Here is a 12,612-nt window from a genome sequence, read left to right as displayed (position 1 = left end):
TGTAGAAGAAAGGGCTCAGGATTTGAAATCAGGTCTCTGGCTTCCCTCAAGGCCTCTGCTCCTTCCCGCTGTGCGATTAAAGCGAGTCACTGCACGTCTCTGAGCCTTCGTCTCCTCTTCTGTGAGAAAGGCCTCTAATTGGGATTTCCGGCCCTGCTTTCAATTTTGGCTTCTGTCTCCAACTTGCTGGGTGGCCCTGGGCAAGCCCTGTCACTGGGCCCAGCCTCACTCTTTCTCTTCTGTAAAATGGGGCTACCCATAAAACTCCTAGTGCTGAGGCTCCAACAAGCCAACACTTGTGAAAATCCTTTGTAAACCTCAGAGCCCAACATGGACAGTTGAAGAATGTATTTCAACAGCTCCGTGGAGATGTGTAGGAGGGGGCCCATGGCTGTTGTTCTCCCGTCTCCCAGCCCCCCACAAGCCTGCAGATCAAAGGTGACAGAGGCCTGTTGGCATGGAGGCTGGGCTTGGCTGGGCCTGCTCCCTGGCTCCCTGCCCACCTCCCACCCACCCCCACTCCCAGGGTTACATGACATGTGTGCCTTGCGAAAGAAGCTGTTTAAATGCTCAGCGTGGGGGTGACCCTTCACCCCCCCCACTTCCAACACAGAAGGCCGCTCTACCCCTCTGCCCCTCCAAAACTCAAAAACCAAGGTCAGTTTGATCCATCTGCAACTTTATTCCAGAGCAGAAATAAGTCATTTCCTAACAATAAATATAAAAAAATAATAATAAATTAAGGTTCAAAAAAACAAACAAACTCCCCACAAAACAGAATCGTTAACACTGACGGAGTCATGAATGTTGTCTAAGGAGGCGAGAGATGGATGGACCAGCCCCCCGCCTGGGAATGTCTGACACACCGTCCTCGGCCCCAAGCCCTAGCCGGGCCCCCTGTCACACACACATTCTCTCCACAAAGTACAAAATACATATTTTAAAAAACCTCAACACAACCGAGCATCCTGTGAGGGCCCTGGGGAATCAAGGGTTTGGCCCCTGGGGGCTGAGGACAGGGCCTGCAGAAGGCACCGTGGTCGGCCACTGCAGAAGATGGGGAACAACCCTGGGCCTCTCCCAGCTGAGTGCGCTGTCTGTCCTCTTCTCGTGAGTGGGTGGGGCTTGAGGTACCCTGTTCCCGCGGCCACTCACCTCCCGAGACAGCGAAAGGGAGGCCGGTTTGGAAATGCCCCACGTGTATGTCCCAAGGCCTTGGCGGGGCTCCTGCCCAGGAGGCTGGGACCACGGCGGTGCCTGCTAAGTGCTTGGCTGCTGTCCTTGGTGGGCGAAGCACCCCCGGCCCGGATCCCTGAGCGTCTCCTCAGTTCAGTTCAGGCCAAGCTGTCCTCTAGACACCCGCCCTGCCCCCCAGCAGAGGCCTCAGGGTGGCATCCGTCAGAAACAACTGGAAATAAATAAGGTCCCTGGTGCCAGGCGCAGAGCTGGCAGGGAGGCCACTGTTTCTTCAAGTATTCTTGGCCGAGGGGGGCGCGAGGCCCCGTCGGAGCTCAGATGGGGATCCCCACTGTGTTCACTTGCTCCTTGAGTCCCAGCAGGCTGTAGGCGATGCGCTTCTGGTGGCCGGGCAGCCGCACCCCAATCTTCTTGATGTCACTGTGGGTGGGAGGGAGAGAGGGTGGGTCAGGGGCTGGGAGAGGTGGGCAGCTGTGGGAGGGGGGCTGAGGTGGGGAGAGAAGAGGGGGCCTTGGGGACCGGGCGGGGCGGAGGCCTGACGGAAGGATCTACATCCTGAAAGCATGCTGACTTTGACAAAAATAAAAAAATGCCAGAAAAGCCAACTCTGTGAAGTTTTTTTTCTTTAAGTCAAATCTGCAGGATTATCTGTGAAGTACTAGTAGGTGCTCTTTTCACGCTCATCTGGTAGGTTGGAAAACTGAGGCTCAGAGAGGGAAAGTGACTTGCCCAAAGTCACACAGCTGGGAGGTGGAAGAGCTGGGAACATTGCATTCCCTCCCCCACCTCGGGTCTGTCCCGAGTGTCCCCAGCTAAGCCCTCTTGCCCAGGCAGCGCTGATGCCGTCCCCAGGGGCAGGGACGCTCGAAGGCTGTTGCTCCAAGGTCTCTCCCCAGCCCCCACCTCCTTTCACCCCACTCCCTCCAAGTCCTCCCTGCTGCTAACTGACCACGGAAATACTTGCTGAGGGACCACCAAGGGTTAACGCCCTGCTGGTCTCTAATAGGAGGGCTCACGGGTCACCTGAGGCAGGTGTTTCCCCTTTAGGACCCTCAATTTCCCACCGGTAAAATGAAATAATAGTGTCCGACTGGGGGTGGGAGACCCCGAAACCGGTGGTGGCATGGGTACCAGATAGAAAGGTGTGCCCAGGAGCCCACAGTCCCCCTCCCCCACCGCCCTTCCCATGCAGCCTCCATCCCCTTGTAAAACCACTTCTCTCCCGAGCCCTGGAGCAGGATGGTTCTTGCTCACTCTGGGAGTTTTCTCCTCCGCCGTCCTCACCCACCAGCCCAAACCCATGAAAACACCCAGGTTTTTATGGGCCGTCTCCTGGCTGTAACTGGAGCTAATTATATGGTGCAAGTTCCTATGTGCAATTCCGGAGACGTGACTTTCCCACTGGCGCTGGGAACCCTCAGAGGAGTGCTGAGCGGGGAGCGCAGACCCAGGTGGGTGGAGAGGGTGGCTCAGGGATTGGCGGCTCCCACTGCAGCAGGAAGGCCAGGAGTCAGACATCTGGGAGAACTTCCTACCCTTTCACCCTACTGTGCACCAGGCGTGTCATATGCATGGTACCCCTGCAGTCCCCACAGTGGGGAACCCAAAACCGAGACTCAAAGACGAAACCTCATTTGAACAAGGTCTCCTGCTAGGAAGTGGCAAATGTGGGACTTGAGCCCAGGTGTGACGGCGGCGCCCAAGCTGGGGAGCCTGCAGCTGGCTGGCAACAGGAGTCACCCCGGGACCCGTCTCCTCTCTCCACATCTCCATGCCTCCTCTGGTCAGTCTGTCTTCCCCTGGCTCCCAGCCCCTGGCTCCCGTTTCTAATCTAAACAGTTGAGGGGTTTTACAAACAAGAGCTGTTTCCCCACCCCTGTAGGTTTCAGTGTGGCTCCCGGAGAAACATCTGCACCGCCGGGGAAAGAGGTGGGGGCCTGGGCCCACCTCCAGACTCCCTGGCCTTGCAGCTCTGCCCTGGGGCCGGGAGCCTGCATTTTGCCAGCCCTCAGAGACCCTGGTGCACGGTTTAAAAACCAGGGGGTTGCTTTTCGTCCGACATCTCATCGAGGCAGCAGTGGTAGCTGTTGCTCCCGCCCAAGACGGTAAGAAGCAGAAAGGTTCCGGAAAGTCGGCCAAGACAGACAGAGACCAGAGAACAAATCCAGGGCAAGGCCAAAAAGAAGAGGTGGGCCAAGGGCAAAGTGCAGGACAAGCTCAATAACCTGGTCTTGTTTGACAAAGCAGCTATGACAAAGTTAGCAGGGAAGTTCTCAACTACCAGCTGTGCCCCAGCTGCTCTCTGAGACGGAGACCCCGCTCCTTGGCCAGGGCAGCCTGCAGGGATCCTTAGTACAGGCCTCACTAAACTAGCCCCAAGCACAGAGCTCAAGTAAAGTGCCCCAGCAACTCCAGGAGAGGGGGTGCCCCAGCTGCTGGGGAAGATGCAGAAACAGCAGGTCCCACCAGCTAGGCATTTTGAAAAATAAAACTTATTAAATTAAAAATAAGAACCAGTGAGGCATGGGAGCTGTAGGAGGGCAATGGCTGGGCCCATCCCGTCATCCCCATGCCCTCCTGAGGTCTGGGATAGGCCTGGTACACAGTAGGTCCTTAAGGAAGGAGTGTCTGATGAATGGATGAATGGATGAATGGATGGATGGATGGATGAATACTTTAGTGGATGCTGATTCACTGCCCAAGCTGCCTTGGGCCTGTCTCCCGCATTGGTGTGTGGTCCATGGGACAGGGTGGGTATCTAGGAGGCAAAAGCCCTGGGCTGGGAGGCAGGAGGCCCAATTCCAGTCCAGGACTCCACCCAAGCCCTGGGCTGTCCTGTCCTGTCCTATCTTCGCCCTCAGCTTCTTTACATGTAAATGGGAGGCTCTGATTAGATGCTTCTGAGCCCCCTGCCCCAGCCCCATTCTCTTTCAACACAACGCCCCCAAGCCTCCCTCCCCTGCCTCCTTCCCTAAGTAGAGACACACCAGCTCCTGTTCCCCCCTCGGGGATCCAGGGCAGTCACTCCCATCACTGGGACGGGGACACACAGGGCCGAGGCCACCTTTTTCCTGAGCACTCGCAACGCCAGCCCTGGCCCTGGACAATTCAAAGGCCACACCTCCCCAGGAAACACCTACTACGTGCCACCTGGACACAAGGAGCGGGGAATGAGAAATGGCCTCACACCCCGATCAGTCATTCACACAGCAGACATCCCATCAGCGCCAGGCCTAGGCGGAGGGCACGCGGAGACCGTAAGACCCTCACAGGACGCCGTGTGCAGCGGCCTCAGACACTGGGCAGGGCCTTTTGTGAGGATGAACATTTTTCCGGGGTGCAAAGCCACCACCTCATTAGCTCCTCAAAGCCATTTAGAGCCACTGGTCTAGCTGGAAACTCAGTGGCTCCCAAATAACAACGCGCTGAGTGCTCAAGCTGAGGGAAGGCGGTCACCACGGGACCACGGAAACGTGCAGCCAGCCCCTTGGGACAGACAGGCCTAGGACGCAGGGAGGCCAAAGGACCGGGGACGACCTTGAGGCCTAAATCCAGACCCCATGGAGAAAGAGCGGAATTCTCCCAAGACCAGCTCAGAGCCTCCCACCGGGATCCACGCATGTGCAGACAGCCTTCAGGTTGAGAAAGTGCTTGCGATCCCCATCTGTCTCATTTATTTGAAGGAAAGAAGGAGGCAGTGGTGCTGTGAGTCACGCAGACCCCAGCTCTGAGCACCAACGGGTTGGTGGGAGGGGGAAGGAGTGTGGAATGACTTCCTGCCTTTATCCAGGCCTTTTCAAAACACAGCACACACGCACACACACACAGCCTCCGTCCATCCAAGATAGCCGTGTCCCGGCTCGTGGGAAAGGAATTGGCCGAGGAGCACCCCGGGCTATTTCGGGAAGCCTTTGAGAGCATGTTTCCTGTAAGCACTTCTCTTGCCCTCGGCCCTGCTCACCCAGAAGAGAAGCTGTGCTGTCCTCTGTCCTCGGGGGGAGCCCCCGGAGGGGTAAAGGGGGCTGTTCTAAGTTCCCAGGGAAAAGGCGGGGACCCGGAACCCGGGCATCTGCCCACGGGCTGGGGCAGAAAGCAAAGGACTAGAGGATTGAGCCCCTACTGTGCACCAGGCGTGTCATATGCATGGTACCCCTGCAGTCCCCACAGTGGGGAACCCAAAACCGAGACTCAAAGACGAAACCTCATTTGAACAAGGTCTCCTGCTAGGAAGTGGACGGTGGGGGACTTGAGCCCAGGTGTGACGGCGGAGCCCAAGCTGGGGACCCTGCAGCTGGCTGGCAACAGGAGTCACCCCGGGACCCGTCTCCTCTCTCCACATCTCCATGCCTCCCTCTGGTCAGTCTGTCCTCCCCTGGCTCCCAGCCCCAGCCGTCCCCTGGGATGGGCCATGGCCTGGTCTGAGAGGCCTTGATGAGCAGTTTGGAAGCCCAGCTGAGCGGTTTCCAGAGGCCCTGGAGAATGTTCATGCACAGGCCCAAATCCCAGAACCTCTGTGACCCAGAACCGTGAGAGGCTGGGGTCACCCCCTCCATGTGGTTCCCAAAACCTCCCAGCCCCAGCGCCCATTCCTGCCGTGACCTTGAACCCTGTACGAGTGAGGCTGTTGGGGGACATCACACTATTTTTAGAAGCACAAAAGGCTAAGAGGATAGTGTCTTCTCCCTCCCGGGGTGGGAGGAGGTGTCCCTGCCAAGGCCCTGCCGGGAAAGGTCCCTGATGCTGGAGCTGGGAGGAGAGATGAGCTCCCATAGGACAGCCTGACCAAGGGCAGAGCAGGGCTGGGCAAGGGGAACGGGCGCTCTCTGCCAGGCTGGACCACAGGCTGACAGTCACCATGAGGGAGAGGTGCCTGGGAGGGGCTGGCCGGGGCCCTTTCTCCTGGGCACCAGCCAGGCTGTCCCAGGGCTCTGCCCACTTCTTCTTGGCATCCTGGAGAGGAAGGCTGCCCCTAACTGGCTGTGACCCCAGGCAAGCGTTGTAACCTCTGGGCCTCAGTTTCCCTGTTTGTAAAACGGGGAAGTGATAATACCATCTATTCCAAAAGCAAACGGAACTCAATCAGCGATGGCGATGACGGGAAGCCATTGTTTTCCCAGAGTCCGGCTATAAACTGTGTGGCCTGAAGTAAGCCCGTAATCTCGGAGCCTCAGTTTCTCCACTAATGACCTCCATGGTCCCTGAGCTCCGGACCTGGACTGACCAGGGCTGGAGTCCTAACTCTGCCCCTACCGGCTGCAGGACCCTGGACAGGTCACTGCACTTCTCTGCACCCACTTCTCACCTGTCCAGTGAGAACACTGACGGGCCCCACCTGCCGAGTTAGCACGAGGACTGATTCCAGGCGCTCGTGCACAGAGCTGGCCCACAGGCTCCCTCGAGAACTGCTGCGAATGTGACTATTACTCTCCCACTCTGGACAAAAGGCGCCGGAAGAAGAGGGAGCCAAGCAGCACTGCTGGCTGCCGGCCTGGCTCTGCCCTTCCTCCCCAAGCAGAGGGCGAGAGGAGAGAGGAGGGTGGAGAGGAGAGAGGAAGGGTGGTGGAACCAGGGGCAGGAGGCAGCGGGCGGCACGGGCAGAGCCCAAACTCACTCGTTGGTCATCTGTACCACCTTCTCGATGGCCGTGTAGCCGGCCGCCAGGAAGTGCTCTGTGTACTGCTGCATCTTGATGGACTCGAGCCACTCGGACACCGTGCGGAAGGGCACCCCCTCGGAGCCGCTGGTGCTGGGCAGCCGGATGGACACTCTGCAACATGAACGCCCGCCCTCGGGTCAGGGTTGCACACCCAGCCCGCCCTAGGCCCCCAGCCTGTGGCTCCCTAACCTGGGCAATTCACCCAGCTGCCCGGGCCTCAGTTCCCTCACCCGGGCAACGGGAAAGCCAAGTCAGGTGGATTCAGGGAGGCAGCCTGGCATGCTGGGAACACTCAGTGTTTGAAGTTTACTGCTGCCCCCTCTGCCTCTACTGACAAGACCACCACCAATAACCACAAAATAGCGAAACCTTAACAGAGAGACTCAGGTTCCTAGCGTCACAGTCCCCGCCTGGCCACGTGCCCGCACGTAAGATATTTAATTGCCCTCCCCAGTTCCTCATCTACAAAAGGGGGAGGATTCTAGGACCCACCTGTAGGTTGTTCAAATGAGTTAAAACATGTAAGGGCTGAGAGCAGTGCCCGGCACACTTCCCACATGTGCTGGTGGCTTTCATTATTGTTACCCACGCCGGCCCCTGTCCAGTCTAAGTAAAGCCCGTGCGGGACTCCGAGCCCCTCGCCCACTAGCCCTGACCGGCCACTACGCTGGGGGCTGTCACGGGTGGAGGGCACGGGACTCACCGGGGATCAAAGTCAGCCAGGGTCTTGAGGGAGTCGGGAGCACGGATGAGCTTGTCCAGGATGCTGACGATGTCGGCGAACTTGGGGCGGCGGGCGCGCTCCTGCTGCCAGCACTGCATCATGAGCTGGTAGATGGCGGAGGGGCACTCCATGGGCGTGGGCAGCCGGAAGCCGTCGTTGATGGCTTTCATCACCTGGTGGGGCAAGGGAGGCAGGTGGGCAGGGTGCCTTCACAGCCCTCAACCCACGCAGGTCCCGGGGAGCACCAGTACATGGAGGTGGGCAGAGGAGGAACGAACGGGGAGTCCCAGAAACAGACAGGATGGGCCTCCTTTCCTGAGCCGAGAGGACAGACAGCAAGTGTCGAGGGGCTGTCTCCGTACTTCCCCGGAGGAAGGGACTCTGCCCTGATCCCTCACAGGCCCCAGGCAGCAGCCATGCTGTGAGCCTGCAGCCAGCCTCCCTCCATTCTCTGGGCGAAGGCATCTATACAGCTGCCCCCTTCGCCTAGGCAAGCGTGTCAAACTCGCGGCATGCGGCCCACCGGCCGAAAATTTGACATGGTTGGCCTAGACTGCAGTGGTCGGCAAACTCATTAGTCAACAGAGCCAAATATCAACAGTACAATGATTGAAATTTCTTTTGAGAGCCAAATTTTTTAAACTTAAACTATATAGGTAGGTACATTGTTATTAACTTAACTAGGGTACTCCTAAGGCTTAGGAAGAGCCACACTCAAGGGGCCAAAGAGCCGCATGTGGCTCGCGAGCCGCAGTTTGCCGACCACGGGCCTAGCGCACTCTTCGCCTCCTTGTGTTCGCCTGGCTACTTTACTGTCTTTTGTCTCAGCAGAGATGTGACCTCCTCTGAGAAGCCTTCCAGACCTTCAGGCCGGGGGAGGCATCAGGCATGTGCACACACACCCATGTGCACACGCACACATGCATCCACAGGTGCACACACACATGAATGTACGTGCAGACACACACCCACAAACATGCACACACACCACTAACTGGCTTCCTTGTCTTTCCACTGACTGTAGTAAGAGACTGGATCTGAAACCCAGCACAAGGCCTGGCACATAGTAGGCCCTCAATAAACCTAAATGAACAAACCCACGAAGGGTCTGTACCAGATGAAGATTGGCACCCAAGACTCTTCTCTGCCCAGCCTTGGGGTTCAGGAATGAGTAGAGTTTAAGTTCAGGTCCAGGGCAGGCCAGGCTGGGTAGGATGAGGGGGCCTACCTCGTGGTTTGACAGCTCCCAGTAGGGCCGCTCGCCATACGTCATCACTTCCCACATGAGGATGCCGTAACTCCACACGTCGCTGGCCGAGGTGAACTTGCGGTAGGAAATGGCCTCCGGGGCTGTCCAGCGGATGGGGATCTTGCCACCCTGCAGGGGACCCAGGCCCAGTCACCACTGTCCTCGCTGATCAGCCTCAGGACTATTGCAGCCAGACCAGATGCTGCAGTCAGGGCCCCTCCTCCGTGCTCCCTACAGGTGCCCTTGCCTCCTGAGGCCCGTGGCCCAAGTGTGCAGGTATGAGGACCCCACCGAAGGCCAAGGCTGCTGCACCCTCCAGCCATGGACCCCAATGGCGACAGCCCCCTGGCACTCACACTGGTGGTGTAGGTGGCCTCGGGGTCGTCCTCCAGCACACGGGACAGGCCGAAGTCGGACACCTTGCAGACCAGGTTGCTGTTGACGAGGATGTTGCGGGCGGCCAGGTCGCGGTGGACGTAGTTCATGTTGGCCAGGTACTTCATGCCGGCCGCGATGCCCCGCAGCATGCCCACCAGCTGCAGCACGCAGAACTCGCCATCCTTCTCCTGCCAGAGCACAGGCCTCAGCCACCAGCCGGCCCGGAGCCCAGGAGGGCACCCCCAAGCCTGCCGCCAAGGGTCCCGGCCCACCCCAGTTCACATACGTACCCGAAGGAACTTGTCCAGGGCCCCGTTCTCCATGTATTCAGTGATGATCATCATGGGCTTGTCTGCAGGGCGTGGGCACAGGTGTAAGGGGGGGTACAGCTATGGACGGAGCCCCTGTATGATAGCCCTAGTGGGCAGCCCCTCTCCACCCCCTGTAGGTCAGGCCCCCCAAGGGTCCCCCCACCCCCCACCACTGGTGACAAGCCTCACATTTGGAGACGACGCCCTCCAGGCGGATGATGTTGTGGTGGCTGAACTGGCCCATGATGCTGGCCTCGCTGAGGAAGTCCACCCGCTGCTTCTCGGTGTAGCCGGCTTTCAGCGTCTTGATGGCCACAGGTACCTCCTTCTTCCCCGACGCCTTCAGCGTCCCCTTGTACACCTCCCCAAACTCTCCTGCAGGCAGGCAAGGGTGGGGGAGTTTCCCCAGTCAGCTGGGACCGGGCACGCCCAGCCCGTACCAGGCCCCTCCGCAGGCGCGCCAACCTCACCTGCTCCGATCACCTTCTGCCGCGTGACACAGGACGGGTGGATCTCGGTGGTGAACTTGAGCACGGCCTGGTTGGGGTCCTCGTAAGTGTGGGGGTCTACATATGTCTTCAAGGGCTTCAGTTGTTCTGGAAGGGGGAGGAGGGGCTGGTCACAGACAGGCCAGGGAGGGTCCGGGGAAGGGTTGCCCTCAAGGAGGAAGCGGAAGCTACAGGATCAGGGGCCAGGAGACCGGGACCAGGCTATGGGACATGGAGCTTCTGGCTCAGCCCCTCAGAGGAGTGCCCGGGCTGCGGGCTGAGATGGGGCCGGGGGCCTGTGGGGCCGGGGGCCTGTGGGGACAGGGGGAGGCCCCGGAGGGGGCGGCATCTCACCTGACTTGGAGAAGTAAACATCCTCCGGGGACTGGCGGGCCCGCTGGCTCTTCCTCCTGAGAACCCACAGGAACCAAGCACAGGGTGTCAGCGGCTGCTCTGGCCAGGAGCCTCCTGACCCCGCTGTGGCCCCGAGAGGGGACTGAGTGTGCTCAGCGCCCTGCTCTGCGGGCAGAGGGCGGAGGGCAGGCTGGGGCGGGGCAGACAGGAAGCGACAAGTGGGCTCACTCCTTGGGATCTGCGCCCTGTCACGGCCCAAAGGAGGGCTTTCCTCATCAGCCCTCCCTGGCGCTTCCTGCCTGCGAGTCCGGAGGAAGTGTGGACACACCGTTAACAACAAGGGCAGAGACGATGACCGCCGTGTCCCAGGCCCCACTGTCCCAGGCCCCACGGCGCGCCAGGCGCTGTGCTGAGCACTTTGTAGCTCACTGCATCTTCACACCCCCCAGGGGCAGGGGGAGATCACTATCAGCCCATTTTCCAGACAGGAAACCGAGGTTCCCACCCCTCTGCGTCCCACCACGAACCTGCGATGGAGGAGGAAGCCGATTCCTGCCAGCACCAGGAGCAAGACAATGACCACGGCCACTCCGCCAATCACCGCCACGTTGCCAGATCCTTCCGTGGCTGTTGGGGAGACCAACTGATGACAAGGAAGCTCCCCCACCAACTCCACACCCCCTGTTGCACCCACTTTAGGGACCCGAAACGCATGCTGGGTATTTTTACGTGTGATGGTCATAACGCTCTTTATTCCCATTTCACAGGTGGGCAATCAGAGGCCGACCCCCGGGAATGCAGCCGGCACTCCCCGGTGTGGGACTCTTCCTATGATGCAGGATTTGACCTGGGCCTGCCAATGCCAGAGCTCAGATCCTCCCTTCTGCTCTGAACGAATGTCGCTGGGTCCCCTCCCCCAGCTCCCAATTCAGGCCCCTCCCCAGGCCATCAACCCACACGGCTGTCCTAGAAGCAGGCTGACCAGAAGGGTGGATTTCCTCCTCTCAGGATGTCCTAGCTGCTCCAGTTCAGGGCCCTGGCCTGGCTCACGCCCCGGTCCCCGACTCACACAGCGTCTGGAACTCGTGCACCTTGCTGCTGGCCCCCTGGCCCTCCTGTGTCAGCGCCTGCACTTGGACCAGGTAGGTGGTGTCCGGAGCCAGGCCGTCCAGGGTCACAGAGAAGTCCTCGGTTTGGTGCACGTTGTAGGTGTTGGAGTCCCCCTGGGAGTGGCCAGCGGGTGCAGAGGCAGATGTTGAGGGCAGGCAGGGGCATCAGCTCAGCCCACAGAGACCACCCCTGCTTAGCTCACTTATGCGGCAAACTCAACGCTCTCCTTCCGGAGGGGGAAACTGAGGCTCAGAGAAGTCAAGTGGCTGGCTCAAGGTCACAGGCAGCAAATGTATGACCCGGACTCCAACCCAGGTCTGCTGGATCCCCAAGACCTGGATTTCCCCCCAACTATCTCGTCTGGGAATTCCAGAACACTGTGTCTCCTCTCCCCCAAGTCTCTGCTGTGCTGGCCTGGGACAGGTGACTCAGGAAGAGCCCAGACCTCAGTTTCCCCACCTGAAGAATGGGAGCTTCTTCAGACGGCTGTGTCGTGTGGTGGATATCTATGACACCCCTCCCTGACCCCCTGCAAAGTTACCTTCTTGCGGTAGGTGACCTCGTACTTCCACACACGGCTCTGCTGTGGCACAGGGATGCTCCAGGACACGCTCAGCGAGGTGGTGCCCCGGCTCTCCAGCTTCACCTTGGGGGGCTCTGGGCAGAACAGCGGGTGGGGGAGGGGTGTGATGAGCCACCCAGGGGTGGGGGGCAAGTGTCCCCAGACCCGGATCCATCCACAGCCCAAGCTCTTTAAACCCCCACCTGGGATTCTTAACTTCCAGCTCTAGAGCACAGGGCCCCAGACCCCGGCCCCACACAGCTAGCTCCTCAGAAGAGCCCTGAGAGCATTTGTGAGTGCGTAAATAATAAAAACAAAGTCACAGCCACCTCCTGCTATAGCCTTTCTATGGACCAGGCACTGTTCTAAGAGCTTCATATAGAAGAATTTATTAAACCCTCTCAATAGCCCTGTTACCCGTTTTACAGGTGGGGCAACCGAGGCTCAGAAAGGTTGGGTAACTTGCCCACAGTCACAGAGCTGGGGAGTGGCTCCAGAGACGGTGCTTTTAACTACTGGCTGCTGCTCTCTCTCTGAACACAGCTGAGCCCTGGGTGGGGGTCCTCCGGAAGCCCCACCCGGG

The 12,612-nt window shown here is 59.2% G+C and overlaps 1 protein-coding gene across 1 annotated transcript in view; it reads right to left on the bottom strand.

The window, feature by feature from the left end:
- Positions 1 to 658: 658 nt before the first annotated feature.
- The window catches only part of EPHA2 (EPH receptor A2), a 28,287-nt gene continuing 16,333 nt past the window's right edge, over positions 659 to 12,612 (bottom strand). Inside the window, exons 6-17 of the mRNA XM_006105752.3 lie at positions 12,009 to 12,124; positions 11,427 to 11,580; positions 10,885 to 10,984; positions 10,358 to 10,413; positions 9,986 to 10,111; positions 9,705 to 9,890; positions 9,495 to 9,556; positions 9,183 to 9,392; positions 8,806 to 8,955; positions 7,557 to 7,750; positions 6,809 to 6,964; positions 659 to 1,617 (exon numbers count right to left, since the gene is read on the bottom strand). Of these exons, the coding sequence (XP_006105814.2) occupies positions 1,512 to 1,617; positions 6,809 to 6,964; positions 7,557 to 7,750; positions 8,806 to 8,955; positions 9,183 to 9,392; positions 9,495 to 9,556; positions 9,705 to 9,890; positions 9,986 to 10,111; positions 10,358 to 10,413; positions 10,885 to 10,984; positions 11,427 to 11,580; positions 12,009 to 12,124 (1,616 nt within the window). The 3' untranslated portion in view covers positions 659 to 1,511. The remainder of the gene's footprint in view (positions 1,618 to 6,808; positions 6,965 to 7,556; positions 7,751 to 8,805; positions 8,956 to 9,182; positions 9,393 to 9,494; positions 9,557 to 9,704; positions 9,891 to 9,985; positions 10,112 to 10,357; positions 10,414 to 10,884; positions 10,985 to 11,426; positions 11,581 to 12,008; positions 12,125 to 12,612) is intronic.

Source organism: Myotis lucifugus, unplaced genomic scaffold (genome assembly GCF_000147115.1).
Source record: "Myotis lucifugus unplaced genomic scaffold, Myoluc2.0 scaffold_720, whole genome shotgun sequence".
NCBI classification, from domain to species: Eukaryota; Metazoa; Chordata; class Mammalia; order Chiroptera; family Vespertilionidae; genus Myotis; species Myotis lucifugus.
This window is presented reverse-complemented; position numbering and strand designations above follow the sequence as displayed.